General features: G+C 46.6%; 1 protein-coding gene across 1 annotated transcript in view; it reads left to right on the forward strand.

The window, feature by feature from the left end:
- Positions 1 to 13,392, forward strand: part of EXT1 (exostosin glycosyltransferase 1) — a 287,113-nt gene that overhangs the window by 260,438 nt on the left and 13,283 nt on the right. Inside the window, exons 5-8 of the mRNA XM_063924477.1 lie at positions 1,867 to 1,999; positions 9,364 to 9,482; positions 9,916 to 10,011; positions 13,303 to 13,392. Coding sequence (XP_063780547.1) covers positions 1,867 to 1,999; positions 9,364 to 9,482; positions 9,916 to 10,011; positions 13,303 to 13,392 — 438 coding nt within the window. The remainder of the gene's footprint in view (positions 1 to 1,866; positions 2,000 to 9,363; positions 9,483 to 9,915; positions 10,012 to 13,302) is intronic.

The raw sequence follows: 13,392 nt of genomic DNA on the forward strand, positions 1-13,392 counted from the left end.
TGGCCCGTTCTGGAGTTCTGTTTTACTGTATATGATGCATGGCTCTCCGTTCCTTATCTCCCCCCACCCCTTGCTCGTAGACTCTCACACCATTTACCTTTTCACCCGGCCAATCAATGAAAATTTTATTTCTCCGTCTGAGCTTTTGCCCTCCTGATGTGCTGGTCGGCGAGCAGCGTCGATACAGGAGCCGTCAGCTGACCGTAGCCGACGTTCCATGTTCATTTCACCATCAAGTCGTGAACTGTGCACCCAGATACCAGGCGGACTAATTATCTGTACAAATTGTTTTTTACTGCAGTATTTATACATGGCTCTGCTCGTTAGGAAAGCCCCAGCCACGTAGGTTCAAATGTTAGCGCTATAATTACTGCTTTGGGGGATAAAAAACAAGCGTCTCCTGCATCGGAGACTTGTTATTTACGGCAATAAATACGTGTTTGCCAAGCTCCGGTATTCCTGTGGCATATTTTAATGTGCTCTGCATAGAGACACTGCGCTGTAAGGCTCTCTATCAAGTTAATGACGTATTAATGTACTGTAAATGATTTAAAACATTACAGCCAGTGTAGTGGAAGTCTTTTTGCATATAATACAGATATTTCAGCAGCTACTTTAAATACGTTGCGTTGGCTCTCAGAGCCGCAGCATTGATCTCAGAGACGGATAAACCTATTCAGTCACGCTATTGACTACACAAAGTCTACACATACATTTATAATTATTTAATTCCATTCCTGGAGCAGCAGCATTTCTCCAATATCAATACAGCTTCTCCGCTCCTGGATTTGTGCCTGTCTCATGCACCTTTTTTTTTTATTGGTTTAGGGCGCGATCCATATGTGTTAGAAAAACTTTGGTTCTAACAAAGGAATGATTGCACCCAAATAACACTGCCGACATGAGTGCCGGTTCCCCGCAGAAAACCACTTGCAATTCATTCAGTGTAACAGGGTTCTGGACTTTCTGTTCCAAGGGCACCCCTGCTGGGTTGTAGTGGTAATGCAACAGTGGAGGCAGTATGGCTACTTGATACGCTGGTTGAAGTTCCTGCTGTTTCCTGAATGACTGGCTTGCTGGGCAGGAGCCAGCTGTCATTTTTTGGGTCTTATTATTTATATAGTGCCACTTGAAGCGCTATATCATTCATATAATTCCCTGTCACATTGGAGCTTACAGTCTATATTCCCCAAGACACAATTAACAACCAGTATGCTTTTGGAGCAAACTCGCACAAAAACATGGAGTACATACAAACACCACACAGATAGACAATGACCAGGGATTGACCTCATGACCTCCGTGCTGTGAGGTAGTATAGACTTCTCCCTACCGTGGAGAATTATTACAGAATTAGGTCCTCCTTGATCCCAGTCTCCGCTTTTTGGAGCAAATTACACGGGTGATGGAAAAAATATGCCTACTGGCCTACAAGAGGGGAGGGAGAGAGGTAAATTGCTCGCCGTAGTTGACCTCACTGAGGTACTGAGAATGCAGCCCATCCGATCATGGGGAACCAAGTGATATTATCGAGGGACGGAGTGATTCCCCTCCAGTAAATGAATAAAATTGCTTTAGCTCCCCTCCTCTGTGTAAGGGGATAAGTGCACGTTAATATAAACCCTGATATACAGAAAGTACATTTAGGTACTGGATACCACACATGTCCCAGCATCACAACAGGCTCCAATAATTCCGCCATCTCCTGTCGACGCATTTGAAAGCCAAAAACATGTCCGTTCCCTGCTCTCGCCTCAGGTCCCTGATTACGCTCCTTATCTAGCGGCTGATTTGAGAGGATGCTCAAGTGAAAATAGCTGGTACTAAGTGCTTCATCCAACTCTCTCCGTCTTCTCTCGTCTCCAGATAATTCAGGACAGAATCTTCAAGCACATATCACGCAACAGTTTAATATGGAACAAGCATCCCGGAGGGCTGTTTGTGCTGCCCCAGTACTCCTCATATCTGGGCGATTTCCCTTACTACTACGCTAATCTAGGTAAGTGCTTTATTCTCTATGACCTGATGATGAGTGGTGTGGTTTTGGAATGATTACAGCCATCTTCAATTGTGCGTGGTTGCGGATTCCACCGTTACTCCACTCCGAGCCGTTCTCACGCTATCCCCGTGTAACGTATACGGTAAAGCAACGTTATTCAACATGCGGCCCTGCAGCCGCCGTAGGACTACACATCCCGTAATGCCCTACCACAGTTTTAACATACCCTAATGGCAGGCTATGCTGGCATGTGTAGTTCCTCAGCAGCTGGAGGCCACATGTTGGATACCCCTGCAATTTCGGCCATGGCGGGTTTATTTGTGACAAGCTGCTATTTATTTCTTAAAGTTTGTTCTTTCTTTTTTTTTCCCTTTTCGTTGTCAGATCAAATAGGTGAAAATGTACTTAGCTCAGCAATGTTCACGTTTTATCGGTTTTGCTTACACGGTTGATTAGTATCTCGTTTTTTTTTTCTATTTGAAATAAAAATGAAAAAAAAATCTGAATTTGCTGACCCTGTGTACTACGAACTGCTCGGCACTTGCGGACGTGCTAGAGTGTCGTCATTCCATTTACACATCACCCACATATTTGCTAGTGTTGTGCAGATATAATGTTATTCAGGTTCATCAGCACTAATGGAGATTACAATCTAATTTCCCTGCGACAGACTCTCATAGGCTTCAGGGCGTCCTTTTGTGAAACCATTGGAGCAGGCCTGGCCAACCTGTGGCTCTCCAGCTGTTGTGAAACTACACATCCCAGCATGCTGTGTCACAGATTTACCAATCCCTAATAGCAAAACTGTGGCACAGGATGCTGGGATGTGTAGTTTTACAACAGCGGGAGAGCCACAGGTTGGCCAGGCCCAAAAAAATCCCAGCACCCGTAGGAAATACATGTGTGGCTGAAAGAAGGCCGGTGTGTAAATCCTAGCACGGTGCATACAGCTTCCACATTTACCAATAATTACTCATTCTAAAAAGCACAATTGGATGAAACAAATATGTTAAAGTTAACTTTCAATGCTAAGCTTAGTACAGTGCATTTGTTTCAGCTCACTATTGCCTAGTTTATTTTCTAGGTGAGTTGGTGCACCTGGTGCATACACAGAGTAGCGGCAGGGCAGCCATTTTGTGGCCTAGGTCAGTATTGAGACTATCACTCTGCTAGGAACTAGGCTGTCTGAGGTAATATTCGTAGTGATTAAGCCTATGAACTCACATAATTGAAAGACATCACTGAGACATGAAATACCAAGTGCCTCAGTGAGCTCACCAGTTCCTCTTGAATTGGTACATGATCCAGCGCATAACATGGCTGCTTACACCGAGTATAGGTAACATTTTAGGAGGATATATTAGAGATTAGCTTTTACAAATTCCATATAAGTTTTAAGATTTTCTGCTTTTTTTTAATGATCTATTTTGCTGTGCTACCTAAGGGGGAGATGTTTCAAACCTCGGTGACAGATAAAGCACCAACCAATCAGTCCGTAACGGTCATTTCTCTTACGTCCTAGAGGATGCTGGGGACTCCGTAAGGACCATGGGGATAGACGGGCTCCGCAGGAGACATGGGCACTTTAAGAAAGAACTTTAGGTATGGGTGTGCACTGGCTCCTCCCTCTATGCCCCTCCCCCAGACCTCAGTTTACTACTGTGCCCAGAGGAGACTGGGTGCATTACAGGAAGCTCTCCTTAGTTTCCTGAAAAGAAAGTATATTTGTTAGGTTTTTTATTTTCAGGGAGCTCTGCTGGCAACAGACTCCCTGCAGCGAGGGACTGAGGGGAGAGAAACAGACCTACTTTAATGTTAGGCTCTGTTTCTTAGGCTACTGGACACCATTAGCTCCAGAGGGAGTCGGAACACAGGTCTCACCCTGGAGTTCGTCCCGGAGCCGCGCCACCGTCCTCCTCACAGAGCCGGAAGATAGAAGCAGGGTGAGTATGAGAAGAAAGAAGACTTCAGAGGCGGCAGAAGACTTCAGATCTTCACTGAGGTAACGCACAGCAGTAAAGCTGTGCGCCATTGCTCCCACACACCTCACACACTGCAGTCACTGTAAGGGTGCAGGGCGCAGGGGGGGCGCCATGGGCAGCATATAAACCTCTTTTACTGGCAAAAAGACATATATATACAGCTAGACACTGTATATATAAAGAGCCCCCGCCAGTTTTTTCATTATTTTAGCGGGTCAGAAGCCCGCCGCTGAGGGGGCGGGGCTTCTTCCTCAGCACTCATCAGCGCCATTTTCTCCACAGCACAGCGCTGAGAGGAAGCTCCCCGGACTCTCCCCTGCTTATCCACAGTGAAAGAGGGTTTTAAAGAAGGGGGGGCACATAATTTGGCGCAAAATAAAGATTACAGCGCTATCTGGGTAAACATATTGTGTGTTTTTTCCTGGGTCATTGGCGCTGGGTGTGTGCTGGCATACTCTCTCTCTGTCTCTCCAAAGGGCTTTGTGGGGGAACGGTCTTCAGGTAAGAGGATTCCCCGAGTGTGTGGTGTGTCGGTACACGTGCGTCGGCATGTCTGAGGTAGAAGGCTCTCATAGGGAGGAGGTGGAGTAAATGACTATGGTGTCTCCGTCGGCGACACCGACACCTGACTGGTTGGATATGTGGAATGTTTAAGTGCTAATGTGAATTTATTGCACTGAATCTAGGGAATGTACAGGGAGTCAAACCCTGCCTTTCACCTATGTCACAGGGACCTTCGGGGTCTCAAAAGCGCCCACTATCCCAAATAGTAGACACTGATACCGACACGGATTCTGACTCCAGTGTCGGCTACAATGATGCAAAGTTACAGCCAGAATTGGCTAAAAGTATTCAATATATGATTATTGTAATAAAAGAGGATTTGCATATCAAACCCCCTGTCCCTGACACGAGGGTACACATGTATAGGGTACAGAAACCTGAGGTAACCTTTCCCCCATCTCATGAACGAGTTATTGAAAAGGCTTGGGAATCTCCAGACAAACTGCAGATTCCCAAAATGGATTCTTAGAGCGTATCCTTTCCCGACTAATGACAGGAGACGGTGAGAATCTTCCCCAAGAGGAAAATAAGCGCACGCTTATCCAAAAAGGTAGCGCTGCCATCCCAAGATATGGCTACCCTCAGGGATCCTGCTGATCGCAAACAGCAGGCTACCTTGAAGTCCATTTCCACAATTCTCAGACCGGCGATAGTGTCGGCTTGGGTTTGTAGCGCTGTAGCAGCGTGGATAGGTACCTTATCGACGGAGATTGATACCCTGGATAAGGATACCATTTAATTGAATCTGGGTCATATTAAAGATGCTGTCTTATATATGAGAAATGCTCAAAGAGACATTAGCCTACTGGGTTCTAGAATCAACGCTATGTCGTTTTCTGCTAAACGAGTCCTATGGACCCGGCAATGGACAGGTGATGCCGACTCAAAAAGGCATATGGAGGTTTTACCTTACAAGGGTGAGGAATTGTTTGGGGAAGGTCTCTCGGACCTGGTCTCCACAACCACTGCAACTGAATAAAAAATGTTTTGCCATATATTCCCTCACAGCCTTAGAAAGCGCCACATTATCTAATGCGGTCCTTTCGGTTAAATAGAAACAAGAAAATACGAGGATAGTCTTTTCTTGCCAGAGGTAAGGGCAGGGGAAACAAGCTGCCAACCACAGCTGGTTCCCGGGAGCAGAAGTCCTCCCCGGCCTCTACAACATCCACAGCATGATGCGGGAGCTCAGCTGAGGGAGCCCGCACCAGGGGGGGCACGTCTTCGAATTGTCAACCACATCTGGGTTCACTCACAGGTGGATCCCGGGGCAATAAAATTTTTTTTCCAGGGTTACAGGAATTCGAAGGGGTGTCTCCTCGCCGGTTTTCAAATCGGCCCTACCAGCTTCTCCCCCAGAAAGGGAGATAGTGTTAAATGCAATTCACAAATTGTATCTTCAACAGGTGGTGGTCAAAGTTCCCCTACTTCAACATGGGAAGGGGTATTAATCAACCGGACGGTTCGGTCAGACCCATTTTACATTTAAAATCCTTGAATCTATACTTGCAAAGGTTCAAGTTCGAAATTAAATCGCTCAGAGCGATCATCGCCAGCCTAGAAAGGGGGGATTTTATGGTATCCCTGGACATAAAGCATGCATACCTTCATGTTCCCATATATCCACCTCATCAGGCATACCTGGGGTTGCAGTACAGGATTGTCATTCCCAATTATAGAACTATCCCGTACTTGGACGATCTCCTCATAAAAGCGAGATCATGAGAGCAGTTGTTGAACAGCGTGTCACCTTCACTGAAGGTGTTAAAGGAACACGGCTGGATTCTCAGTAACCCGAAGTCACAGTTGATTCCTGCGACTCGTTTGACCTTCTTAGGCATAATTCTGGATACGGTCCAGAATAGGGTTTATCTTCCGATAGAAGAGGCCCAGGAACTCATGACTCTGGTCAGGGACCTATTGACAGGTGTCGGTGCTTCACGGCACTCGAGTCCTGGGTAAGATGGTGGCATCATACGAGGCCATTCCTTCGGCAGGTTCCATACGAGGACCTTCCAATGCGACCTACTGGACTAGTGGTCCGGGTCACTTCTACAGATTCATCAGTTGATCACCCTGTCCCCCAGGTCCAGGGTGTCTCTCCTGTGGTGGCTGCAGAGTGCTCACCTTCTGGAGGATCGCAGATTCGGCATCCAGGACTGGGTTCTGGTGACCACGGATGCGAGCCTCCGAGGTGGGTAGGCAGTCACACAGGGAAGAAACTCCCAAGGTATTTGATCAAGTCAAGAGACTTATCTCTACATCAACGTCCTGGAACTGAGGGCCATATACAACGCCCTTCGTCAAGCGGAGACTTTGCTTTGCGACCTACCGGTTCTGATCCAGTCAGACAACATCACCGCAGTAGCTCATGTAAACCGCCAAGGCGGCACAAGGAGCAGAGTGGCAATGAAAGCCACCGGGATTCTTCGCTGGGCGAAAAATCATGAAAGCGCACTGTCAGCAGTGTTCATTCCGGGAGTGGACAACTGGGAAGCAGACTTCCTCAGCAGACCAGATCTACATCCAGGAGAGTGGGGACTTCATCAGGAAGTCTTAGCACAGATTGCAAGTCAGTGGGGCCTGCCCCAGATGGACATGATGGCGTCCCGCCTAAACAAAAAACTACAGAGGTATTGCGCCAGGTCAAGAGACCCTCAGGCGATTGCAGTGGACGCCCTAGTGACACCGTGTGTGTTCCAGTTGGTCTATGTGTTTCCTCCTCTTCCTCTCATCCCCAAGGTGTTGAGAGTAATAAGAATGAGAGGAGTACAGACAATTCTCATTGTTCCAGATTGGCCGCGATGGGCCTGGTATTCGTATCTGCAGGAAATGCTCACAGAAGATCCGTGGCCTTTTCCTCTACGACAGGACCTGTTGCAACAGGGGCCCTGTCTGTTCCAAGACTTACCGCGGCTGCGTTTGACGGCATGGCGGTTGAACGCCGGATCCTAGCGGAAAAGGGCATTCCGGATGAGGTCATTCCTACTCTAATAAAGGCTAGGACGGACGTGACAGCTAAACATTATCACCGTATATGGTGGAAGTATTTTTCTTGGTGTGAGGCCAGGAATGCTCCTACGGAAGAAATCCATCTGGGCCATTTCTTTCACTTCCTACAAACTGGAGTGAATTTGGGCCTAAAATTAGGCTCCATTAAGGTTCAGATTTCGGCCTTATCCATTTTCTTTCAGAAGGAATTAGCTTCTCTCCTAGAAGTACAGACTTTTGTGAAGGGAGTGCTGCATATTCAGCCTCCTTTGGTACCTCTGGTGGCGTCTTGGGACCTTAACGGGGTGTTGAGTTTCCTTAAGTCGCACTGGTTTGAACCACTTTAAACGGTGGAGTTAAAATATCTCACATGGAAGGTGGTCATGTTAGCCTTGGCTTCGGCTAAGCGAGTGTCAGAATTGGCGGCTTTGTCTCATAAAAGCCCCTATATGGTTTTCCATATGGTTAAAGAGGAATTGCGGACCCGTCCTCAATTCTTGCCTGTGGCTACGCGAGACTTGGAGGATTCCGAGTCCCTTGATGTAGTCAGGGTTTTGAAAATTTACGTGGCCAGGATCAGAAAAAACAGAAGCACTGTTTGCCCTGTATGCAGCCAACAAGGTTGGCGCTCCTGCTTCGAAGCAGACTATTGTTCGCTGGATCTCTAACACGTTTCAGCAGGCTTATTCTACGGCTGGATTGCCGTTACCAAAATCGGTTAAGGCCCATTCCACTAGGAAGGTGGACTCTTCTTGGGCGGCTGCCCGTGGGGTCTCGGCATTACAGCTGTGCCGAGCTGCTACTTGGTCGGGTTCAAACACCTTTGCTAAGTTCTATAAGTTTGATACCCTGGCTGAGGAGGACCTCCTGTTTGCTCACTCGGTGCTGCAGAGTCATCCGCACTCTCCCGCCCGTTTGGGAGCTTTGGTATAATCCCCATGGTCCTTACGGAGTCCCCAGCATCCTCTAGGACGTAAGAGAAAATAAGATTTTAAACCTACCGGTAAATCTTTTTCTCGTAGTCCGTAGAGGATGCTGGGCGCCCGTCCCAAGTGCGGACTACTTCTGCAAGACTTGTATATAGTTTTGCTTACATAAGGGTTATGTTATAGTTCATCGGTCTCGGACTGATGTTGTGTTGTTTTCATACTGTTAACTGGTTAGTATATCACAAGTTATACAGTGTGAATGGTGTGGGCTGGTATGAATCTTGCCCTTGGATTAACAAAAATCCTTTCCTCGTACTGTCCGTCTCCTCTGGGCACAGTTTCTCTAACTGAGGTCTGGAGGAGGGGCATAGAGGGAGGAGCCAGTGCACACCCATACCTAAAGTCTTTCTTAAAGTGCCCATGTCTCCTGCGGAGCCCGTCTATCCCATGGTCCTTACGGAGTCCCCAGCATCCTCTACGGACTACGAGAAAAAGATTTACCGGTAGGTTTAAAATCTTATTTTTTCAAATACAGCCTGTAACCTGGCAGAAGCTGATTGGTTGGTACTTTTGGGATCTATTCATGAAGCAGTGGAGAAGTGAGCCAGTGGAGAAGTTGCCCATGGCAACCAATCAGCATTGAAGTAACATTTATAATTTGCATACTATACAATTGTACGGAGCAGCTGATTGGTTGCAATGGGCAACTTCTCCACAGGCTCACTTCTCCCCTCTCTTTTTTTCACTGCTTCATGAATAGACCCCTGAATCTCTCTTCAAGGTTTGATACATTTCCCCCCCTAAATTTGTTATTTGTTTGATGTGAATTCAGCACAGGTATCTTGCAGAATTATATGTCGTTTGGGTGTGTTAACTTTTTTCTTTTCCCACATTGCAGGTGTAAAATCCCCAACCAAGTTTACCGCAGTAATCCATGCTGTGACTCCGCTGGTTTCCCAGTCTCAGCCAATCTTGAAGCTGCTGGTCGCTGTAGCAAAGTCTCAGTACTGTCACCAGGTATGGTAACCGCCCTCCCGGCAGCATGCCCTGCTTGTATTATTCATGTTTCATCAGGATATTTCAGTGCTTGAAGCTGAGCAGCCAATCAGAACAAAGCCTTGTCACGTGTCCGCCGAAACTAGGCAGCTCCCAACCAACAAGCGATGAGATTGTAATTAAGGGAACCCTTTAATATGAGCGTTTGCAATATGGATGACGATGTTTGAGGTTTTGGGCCTCTATTTCCTATTAGACTGAATAGTGGTCCAGACCACAGAGTGGCTGCACTGTGAATTCATCCATAGGCCCAGAAGGGTCATAAATGAGCCTCTGAACAAAGCATTTCCCATTTTGTTAAATTTCCAGAGAGACTTTTCATTTGGGGGAAATATTCTGCAGGGGAACCCGACGGCCTGAGATGCTCACGTGTCTGTCTGTTATCTCATTCCAGATCATAGTCTTGTGGAACTGTGACAAGCCGCTTCCTGCCAAACACCGCTGGCCTGCCACTGCTGTGCCTGTCATCGTCATTGAAGGGGAGAGCAAGGTGAGACCATGCCGCCACAGCGGCCATCATATCCGCGGAGCAGCCACCTCCATTGTTTGGATTTATAAATCTATCTCATCTTGCAGCAGCTCACGCGCCGCCTCACATAAGAAATTAATCTGAATGTTTTGGGGTATTTTTGACTCCAGAGAATGTATTTTCAGTTGTAATCGTTGACGTAATTTCTCATTATTTAATATATTCATAGAGAACCCACATTACCGGAGACAGTAGACCAATGGCCACTCTCTGAGTGAGGCTGGGCAATGGGAACAGAATGCTTTGTAAGAGAGCGGTCTCAATAGCCCGTTCCGGTCCGGATTGTGGGGGTCATTCCGAGTTGATAGCTCGCTAGAAACTTTTTTGCAGCACTGCGATCAGATAGTCGCCGCCTATGGGGGAGTATATTTTTGCTTTGCAAGTGTGCGAACGCTTTTGCAGCCGATGGCACAAAGTTTTTTTTTTGCAGTTTCTGAGTAGCTCTGGACTTACTCAGCCGCTGCGATCACGTCAGACACCCGCCCTGCAAACGCTTGGACACGCCTGCGTTTTTCCAATCACTCCCATAAAATGGTCAGTTTACACCCACAAACGCCCTCTTTCTTTCAATCACCTTTCTATCGGCTGTGCGAATGGATTCTTCGTTAAATCCATCGCCCAGCACCGATCCTCTTTGTACCCGTTCGACGCGCCTGCGCATTGCGGTGCATACGCATGCGCAGTTTTGCTGAGTTTTGACCTGATCGCAGCACTGCAAAAAGTTGCTAGCGAGCGATCAACTCGGAATGACCCCCTGTGTCTCTATGACTTGCTGATCTGAACCTTGCAAACACGGAACATGGAATTATAATACATATTAAAATATAGATATATTTTTTTTAAGAGTGTGACATATTTCTTCAGCTATTGGGTGGTGTTAATGATGGGGGGTGGGGGGGAGGATTGTATAGTGACATAAATAACATGTAGTCTCGGATTACCGGTCTGATCTTTATATTTTGTTCCCATGAAACTAAAGTCGTTAGCTTTTCCGGGAATTGTCAGAGACTTGTCCCAGTTTCCAAAACTAATGAGCACCCAAAGCTACTGCGCTCTAACCATTCTTGAGGGAGAAGCACTGAAGCAAAGTTTGGGCAGCACTTAAAGAAAAGAACCACAAAAATGGACGTTAGATTATTCACAGCACCTGATATAAACATTCACAAAGAGAGATACGGAACATTTTCAGTAGTAATTTTTTCCCCTATGCACACCAGTGTTCCTGTCTGTAGGTCTAAAATGTCTAGTAACACAAGAACGGATCGCTGAGTGCAGTAAAAATATCTGTGCTTTATATAACCCCTTACATCCAATCATATGTTTGTTTCACATTTTAAACCATGCAAGGAAAATCTAAGCTACTTCCTGATTGGGTGCTTTGTGTTACAGCATATTTGTGCACATTACACAGTGTGGTTAGGATGCCACTACTGTGTACCTAATCATTATTAAGCCCATCACTTGGAACTAGTGCTGGTGGCCCTTTGCCTTTGTCCTCCAACTTTGTAGTACCCAGCGCTGGTCCCTCTTCTGCCTTTTATCTCATGCTAGCACCAACCAGCGATATGTCACGTTTGGGGAGATTTATGAACTGTTGGAGACATTTACTGTAGCGTTTGCCAATTTTTTCCAGCACACCCTGTAAAATGAGTTTCAAAGCCGATTGGTTGGTACTTTATCTCTCTCCACTTTATCTGTCTCCAATATTTGATAAAGCTCCCCACTAACTGCTGCGTACCACAGGCCGCTGCCTGAGATGCCTCAAAAAATGAATCTTGTACAAAGATGTACAGACGGCCCCAGGACTGTGTCCGCCGCTTGGTGGACAAGGAAAACGTGCGTCTTTCGATGACACTCGGTGGCCAGCGTTAAGGGGAAAGCGCAGTCCCTGTTAAATTGGCAGCTAATGGTTTCTGCTTGAGTCAGTGGACATATAAACAGCATCAGGAGGCTTTCTGGTACACTGAGCCCACTTGGATATTTTCTTTTAAGCTTGGCCGGCGCGCTCATCCTTTTTAAGATTCTGAAACGCAGCGCCTCCTCACCTTGTGTAACTACTGACCTTGATGCTGTTTTCTCCACAAACAACTCTCCTGTGTGCAGCGAGGCATGGGGTGCTGCTCTGCCTCTCCCCTCTAACGAAGCCTCTGCTCTGTGCCAGACATCATCACGCACACACAGGCATTGCGCTGGAAAATATTCCGACAGCTGACGTTCGGAGTCCTCAACAGTCTTATTCATATTCAAATTTTGGGACTTCAAATTTATTTATTTTTACTGTCGCTCTCAAGAGACTTGATCCTTCTCTTCCTCCTTTTCCGTAACTGGCGCTGGTGTTCCGTCTTTGGGGAGAGTTCAGTTCAGCAGCCCCCTCTTTATCGCCGTTAGAACATATAAAATATTGAGGGTTTTAATAAGAAAAACAAGTAAGAACTATTTCATATTATGTAGAATTAAATATTCACTTGTACAAAACAATTTTTTTTAAAGTACACGAAGCAATTGAGCCTACCAGAATGTTTGTGGGAAGACACCAGAAAACCGGGACTAAACCAAAGCAGGCATTGAGGGAACATACAAACTCCACACAGACAATCCATGACCTTGGTGCTATGAGGCAACGATGCTAACCACTGCACCGCCGTGCCACTATCAGGGAAAGTGCGTTTAGATTCCCGTGCCCATTCTCCACAGCAGAACTGTGGGACACAGAATAAATTAAGCCCTTCCATTCCTTTTAAATAATAATTTGTCTATAAATCTCCGTCACGTTTGTAATTCGGGGCAATGACGGAGGCAGACAGATTTGTCAGCAGCGTCTCCGCAGCAGACATGTCTTGAAATCCATTTTAGTAGAAAGCTTTCACTCCTGATTACAGGGCTGGGAAGAGTGACGGCCTGTCCATCGTTTATCCTGACAGCGGGTCATAGCTGGTATGGTGATAAGCAGAGGCTGAAACTTCTCCTGCAGCTCTTGGGGCTTTGACAGAAGGGGCAGCAGTCAGTGGCTTGGGAAAGGATTGATTCCCGTAGCAGTCAGTGGGTCCAAGCTGCGGCTGGGGTACTGTGTTAGGAGGACTTCTGCCGAGAGATATCCTAACAGATCAGAAGACCTGAATGTGAGGTTATTAATAAAAAAACAAACACGGAAAGAGTTCAACATTGCAGTTTTTATTGCACAGCTTGTAAGTAAATGTTTTTTTTTTTTAAACCCCTCGTTGACGCCATTTTTCTCTCTCCCGATCTCTGCAGGTAATGAGCAGTCGCTTCCTACCTTACGAAAACATAGTGACTGACGCCGTACTCAGCCTTGATGAAGATACCGTGCTCTCCACCACGGAG

This window comes from Pseudophryne corroboree, chromosome 5 (genome assembly GCF_028390025.1).
Source record: "Pseudophryne corroboree isolate aPseCor3 chromosome 5, aPseCor3.hap2, whole genome shotgun sequence".
In the NCBI taxonomy this organism is placed as follows: Eukaryota; Metazoa; Chordata; class Amphibia; order Anura; family Myobatrachidae; genus Pseudophryne; species Pseudophryne corroboree.